The following is a 6,908-nucleotide window of genomic DNA, read 5'->3' on the forward strand; positions in this document are numbered from 1 at the left end:
TTTGAAACAACTTTAGCATTTTGTTAATACAGCATCACTGCTTCAGGGTTTTAACCTTTAGCTTGAATATACTGATTCCAGTTACAGAAGAAAACTCTACTAAACAGAGCCACAGCTGCCAACCTGTACAATGATAACTTTAGCTATTCAGGTAACTCTTATATTAGTTCAGTTTGAAACAACAGGACTGACTTCATGTAGAACGAGCCGTCAAACTGTTGTGGCAGAACTCGACCTGAACAAACAGGCGACTCTCAGGAGACGAATCCAACAGCAGCAGCAGCTCTGATCACACTTTCGTTTGAACATCATTTGAGATTCTGCCAGAGTTTCAGCCCCAACAGATGCAGCAGTTTGTTTAATTCAGCAGAAATACGAGTTCCTGTTTGGTACATGGAGGCTGATAAAGATCAAGATTTGTGGAAAACTTTTACTGAGACAAGACAAAGATTCAGAATCCTTATAACGCCTCAAAGAGACAGTCGGACATTTAGAAAAAACACTTTTCTCCCCCCAGAAGTTTCACATCTGCATTTTTCCTGTAAGGGACCATAGAGAACCTTTAAACTGGTAAATCTGAGGGCAGCTTTTCTAAAGAATCAAACCACAGGACAGAGTTCAGACACTTTATTGGAGACGAGTCGACAGATTATCCTCATTGCACGGATTCAGTTCAAACTGCAGCCTGAAAGAAAGAATATTTATATTTGTCAGAAACCATAAGATTACCTGGTTCTGCATCTCCAGTAACTTTATTAATGATCAGAGCTCTACCTTCATACTGGGAATATTTCCAGGTCCGTGAAGTCCATAGAGGTGGGTCCAGATTGATCACTTTTTAATGGACTTTTTCCATCATTTCTGAGAACCAGTCCTAAATTGCTTGAAAATGATCCAATTTCTGAGTCAACAATTTTGTAAAATTCTAGGGGAAAAAAATGGTTCCGAGCAGAAACCAGATTCAGTGTTCAGACCGAGACACCTGGATGGATGTAAAACTGTTCTGGGGTTAATTTTTAACCAGAACTCAGATGTGTTTTCCTCCCAACTGTCATGGTTCTATCTGCTGGACTGGTGAAATTCTGAGGCTCAGAAATGATGGAAAAAGTCCATTAAAAAGTGATAAATCTGGACCCACCTCTATGGACTTCAAGGACCTGGAACTCTGGAAATATTCCCAGTATGAAGGTAGAACTGATCATGAATAAAGTTACTGGAGATGAAGAACCAGATGATTCTGAGGAATTTTTGTTAATTCTATATGGAATAAGTCAGTTTAAAGAGTGTAATAACTTACCTGCACTGGGTTCCTGTGTTAGTCACCTTGAAGGTATCAAAGACTGAAAGCATCAGCTGATCTGCAGAAACTTTGCTCCAGCTCTAATGGACATCCTGGACACTGGGTTTGTCTTCAACAGAACAACTTCCTTGTTGTTCAGGTGTGTATAGATGCCCAAGTTCTATTAAACCCTGCTGGTGGAAACCAGTGGTTTCTCCATCATTAGTCTTCTGGTGATGTTGTGGAACATATCTGGATAAAGCAGTAATCTGATGGAGAGGTTAGATCTTTATGGAGTAAGAGTTTGACATTTGTTGACCTGGATATTTACCGCCATAAGGCCTCCAGTCGGAATATTTGATGTCGTATATGTTAAACTCATCGTCCTCAGGCAACAGATACTGGAAGTTTAGCAGCCCCGAAACATGTTGTGGACTTGAACCACCGCTGTACTCGTAGTTCTGCCCCGACTGCACCCCATTTCCTGCTCCATAGGTAACGACGGAAACTTCCCTGTGATGAAGACCAGATGATGGGAGTTCATGTTGGGATGCAGCGATCTGTTTGGTCGGTTTGAACTGGTTGTAGTTGGACAGTTGTACTGAATGCTTTGTTTCTCCTTCATTATAACGCTGGCCATGGTGATGCCCACCTGGAAGTCCTTCATAGTGCAAAGAAACATGGAGGTTTGTTGCATCGGGTGAAGCCGTGGGACCTTTACCGTCATATTTTTGGGCAGGATTTATATGGAAACCATAGTAGTCACTGTCTACATTGAGATGTTGGGGATGGATTGGGATTGGCAGGGTAGGAGATGGATGTTTGATTGGATATTGTTCAGCTTGCTTGATTTGCTCAGGAGCCACTTGACTTTTACCGTAGTCCTTTTTCACAGGATTTAAGTGGACATTGTAGTATAGCTTGTCTTCGTCGAGATGTTGAGGATAGTTTGGGATGGGCAGGGTAGGAGATGGCGGTTTGACTGGATGTTGTTCAGCTTGCTTGATTTGCTCAGGAGCCGTTTGACCTTTACCATAGTGTTTTCCAGCAGGATTTACCTGGACGTTGTATAGGATGTCTTCATTGAGATGTTGAGGATAGTTTGGGATTGGCAGAGAAGGAGATGGATGTTTGATTGGATGTTGTTCAGATTGTTTGATTTGCTGAGGAGCCGTTTGACCTTCACCATAGTGTTTTTTGGCAGGATTTATATGGAAACCATAGTAGTCACTGTCTACACTGAGATGTTGGGGATGGATTGGGAGGGTAGGAGATGGATGTTTGATTGGATATTGTTCAGCTTGCTTGATTTGCCGAGTAGGAGCCACTTGACCTTTCCCGTAGTCCTTTTTCACAGGATTTAAGTGGATGTTGTAGTATAGCTTGTCTTCGTCAAGATGTTGAGGATAGTTTGGGATGGGCAGGGTAGGAGATGGCAGTTTGATTGGATGTTGTTCAGCTTGCTTGTTTTGCTCAGGAGCCGTTTGACCTTTACCATAGTGTTTTCTAGCAGGATTTACCTGGACGTTGTATAGGATGTCTTCATTGAGATGTTGAGGATAGTTTGGGATTGGCAGAGAAGGAGATGGACGTTTGATTGGATGTTGTTCAGATTGTTTGATTTGCTGAGGAGCTGTTTGACCTTTACCGTAGTGTTTTTTGGCAGGATTTATCTGGACGTTGTAGGGTACGATGTCTTCGTCAAGATGTTGAGGATAGTTCGGGATTGGCAGAGAAGGAGACGGATGTTTGATTGGATGTTGTTCAGATCGTTTGATTTGCTGAGGAGCTGTTTGACCTTTACCGTACTGTTTTTTGGCAGGATTTATCTGGAAACTGTAGTAGCTGCTGTCTGTGTCAAGATGTTGATAGTTTGGGATCTTTAGAGTTGGAGACAGATGTTTGATTGGATATTGAGTTTGTTTGATTTGCTCAGGAAGAGATGCTTGACCTTTACCGTGGTACTTTTTTGGAGGATTCTTCCTGGAGCTGTAGTATCCATCTACGGCGAGATGTTGAGGATAGTTTGGCATCGGTAGGGTTGGAGATGGATGTTTGATTGGAACTTGGTGAGTCTGTTTGATTTGTTTACTAGGAGCTGTGTGCTGGTGAGGATATCCAGGTAAAATGAGGAGTCTGGGGTCAATATTTTTAGTGTGAACTGGCTCATAGATCTGTTGTTTTTGTTGCTGCACAGAACCAGCAGAACTGAAGAAAAACGGATCTGATCCAGTCTGGATTGAACCTGATTGGACTTTTGTTGGGTCCATGTAATGCTTCTGGACAGTACTTCCTGGTCTTTGTGGAAAGTGACCAGTTTGGCTGCTGCCAGTTGGTGGAATCGGAACATGTAGGCCGAGATGATACCTCTGCTTGGAAACTTCATGGGGATTCTTTGCTCTGGTTGGGTCTTTTGTGGAACCTTTGCTTGAAGAACCAGACGGGACGCTGACGCTGCTCTCCAGGTGGATGCTACTCGGGCCATATCTAGAATAATCGTTCAGATCTGAGCCTTTACCAATGTTGAGAACAGAAGTCTCCTGGTGGAACTGGAAGCCTCTGGGTCCGGGTGGAGGAGGAACTTCTTCGGGCAGTTTGGTGACAGAGCGGGACTGTTGCTGATATGGACTCAGGGTTTGACGGTACAGGTTTGGTTGATACCGTCGAGGGTTCCTCATGAAGCCTCCCCACGGTTTCTGCCAGGTTCGGACATGAACCAGAGGCTGCAGGTTCCTGTGATGCTGCCTTAGAGTCTGGGAGTTCTGTAGGGGATGACGGAATCTGTAAGCAGACACTTCCTGTTGTGACCTCCTTCCAACATGCCAGGCTTTAGGATACACAAAACGTCTGCCTACGAGAGAACAAAGATGTCTGGTTAAAATTATCCATATCGTAAGACGTTTTACATGTTGAAATATTTTACAGTTATACCTCGACTTTGGCAGCATTTTAACTAATCATTTGATTTTAGAACCGTCTGAACACCAGAACCCACTGGACGGTTTGAAAGAAAGGTTTTCTTTAAAATAAGAGTTGCAAAGATTACACCATTTATCAGAGACAGAAACCATGAAAAACTCTGATGGTTGTTGACAGAATCATGGGTTAGTCTTCCATCTGTAAAGTTTAAGATCATGATACTTCCTCATCACTTCATCCTACATGTGTCTAAACACACTTCCTCCAGTCAGATTCTATAAAATAAAAACAACTTGGTCACATTTCATTCATCTGTGGTCAACAGTCAGGTGACAAATTCAGAGTTTTCAGGTGAACTGCAAACGAGGAAACATCGTTCTACAGTTAATGAGTAAAAAGGTTTGAGAGGCTGCAAAAAAAAAAAAAAAAAATCATGTTCAGAGTCAATCAGAATTTATCCTAAATGATAAAAATGAGATGGAAATTTTCAAAAATTAGATACAAAGTGACTATAAAGCAACAACAACAACAAAAAAAAAAAAAAAAAAAAAAAAAAAAAAAAAGGGTCAAAACAATGCAAAAACGCCAGAATAAAATAATGTGGCATGGCTCAGAAACAGTGAACAGAGGAGCAAATATGGAATAACTCTGAATAAAAAGATGAATTTATATGAGATGCATGAATAGAAGCTCAAGTTTGACAAACAATAAAATGAGACAGATTGTTGAAAAAATGACATGAAAATTGTCCAAATTACAGAAAATTTCTTAAAAATGTCTCAATAATTGTTGAAAATGACAAAAACAAATGTTGAAAGCAACAAAAACTATTTCAAAAGTCTACTAAAATGAACTAAAACTACTTGATGAATGAAAACCGTGTGGATCTACTGAACATTATGCAGCCAAATATAGAATTATGAAGAAAATATGGACTAAAACTCTGAATAAAAAGCTGAATTTATAAACAGAAGCTCAAGTTTGACTGATGACAAACAATAAAATGATACTTATTGTTAAAAATAACATGAAAATTGTCCAAAATTACTTAAAATTTGCCAAAAAATATCTGATAATTGTGAAAAATTACCAAAAAAATTTGCAAAAACACTAAAAGTTGTTGAAAGTCACACAAAATTATTTTAAAACTCTACAAAAATGAACCAAAAGGACTTAATGAACAAAAACAGTGTGGATCTGCTGAACATTACGCAGCTAAAAGTGTAATTAGTTTGACTGATGATTAAAAAAACCCCATCACACTTATTGGTAAAAATAACATGAAAATTGTCCAAATTATTTGAAATTTCACAAAAATGACTTGAAAAATTGGTGAAAATGACACAAAAAGTTGAAAGCAACAAAAATATTTTCGAACTCTGCACAGACCAAACCAAAATGACTCAAACCCAGATGTTTTTGGTCAGCAGCAGTAATAAAGGAAGTGTCCTCCCTGTTCCACTGCTCCTGTAGGAGAATTTATTTACTTCTTCCGTAAATTATAGCTTCACATGTTTGATCTGAGGAGGATTTGAATTTCCCTCGGGATTAATAAAGTATCTCAAGTAAAGTATTTCTGTCTGCAGATCGACTCAGTAAAACACGACTCACCTGTTGGAAAAGTCGAGGAAAATCCGACTCCACTGAACCAGCAGAGCAGCAGAACTCTGAGAAGAAGAAAAAAACAGAAAAAAAACTCAGAAAAAAACAGAAGAAACTCAGAACCAGAAGACGACTGGGAGGTTTCCAGGAGAAGCAGTTTTACCCGATGATGGTGAACCCAGCAGCCATTCCTGCTGCCGCTGCTCACTGACGGCTCGCTAAAACCTGCAACTCAGGATCCAGATTTAAAGTAGAAGACTCTCCAAGAGCTCACAATCCAGATTTAAAGAAGAAGATTCTCCAACCTGCAACTCAGGATTCACCTTTAAAGTAGAAGATTCCACCTGCAGCTGCCTCCCAGGTGAGACCAGCTGCTTTAATGAGCTCAGGTGAGATCAGAGCTGCTTTAACGAGCACCCAGGTGAGTCCAATGATCAGAGATTGATGGTGATTGTCTTTCTGACTCCACAGATCCATGGTCCTGGTGAGTTCTACTCATTATTTTACTGATTCACCTCATTTAGTTTCAAACTTTAGTTTCTCTTCATAAATTCATATTTTTATTCAGAGTTTTGTTCCATATTTTCTTCATAATTCCATTTTTAGCTGCATAATGGTCAGCATATCCACACTGTTTTCATTAATTAAGTAGTTTCGGTTCATTTTTAAAGAATTTTGAAATCATTTTTGCACATTTTTTGTCATTTTCCATGTTATTTTTACCACTGTCATTTTATCATCGGTCATTAGTCAAATTTTAGCTTCTCTTCATAAATTCAGCTTTTTATTCAGAATTTTGTTCAATATTTTCACAAAAAAATCTGTATTTGGCTGCATAATGTTCAACAGATCCACATGACTATCATTAATTTAGTCATTTTGTTTAATTTTTTTCTTGCTTTCTACATTTTTTGAGTGATTTTTGAATTTTTTGGTCATTTTCAACAATTATCAGGACAATTTTGAGAATTTTAAAGTAACTTGGGACAAATTTTAAAATAATTTTGGACAAATTTTAAGTAATTTTGGACAAACCTTAAATAGTTTTGGACAATTTTCAGGTTATTTTAAACAATATGTGTCATTTTATCATCAGTCATTAGTCAAA

General features: G+C 39.1%; 1 protein-coding gene across 1 annotated transcript; it reads right to left on the bottom strand.

Annotated features, from left to right (window-relative positions):
• Positions 1-612: 612 nt before the first annotated feature.
• LOC111563507 (uncharacterized) lies at positions 613-6,156 on the bottom strand. Its single transcript, XM_023262601.2, has 4 exons — positions 5,964-6,156; positions 5,810-5,865; positions 1,298-4,130; positions 613-685 (listed from the first exon to the last, which is right to left on the bottom strand). The coding sequence occupies exons 1-3, from the start codon at positions 5,987-5,989 to the stop codon at positions 1,561-1,563; spliced, it is 2,652 nt and encodes an 883-aa protein (XP_023118369.2). The 5' UTR covers positions 5,990-6,156; the 3' UTR covers positions 613-685; positions 1,298-1,560.
• Between the last annotated feature and the right edge of the window lie 752 nt (positions 6,157-6,908).

The sequence above is a fragment of the Amphiprion ocellaris genome, chromosome 3 (assembly GCF_022539595.1).
Source record: "Amphiprion ocellaris isolate individual 3 ecotype Okinawa chromosome 3, ASM2253959v1, whole genome shotgun sequence".
NCBI classification, from domain to species: Eukaryota; Metazoa; Chordata; class Actinopteri; family Pomacentridae; genus Amphiprion; species Amphiprion ocellaris.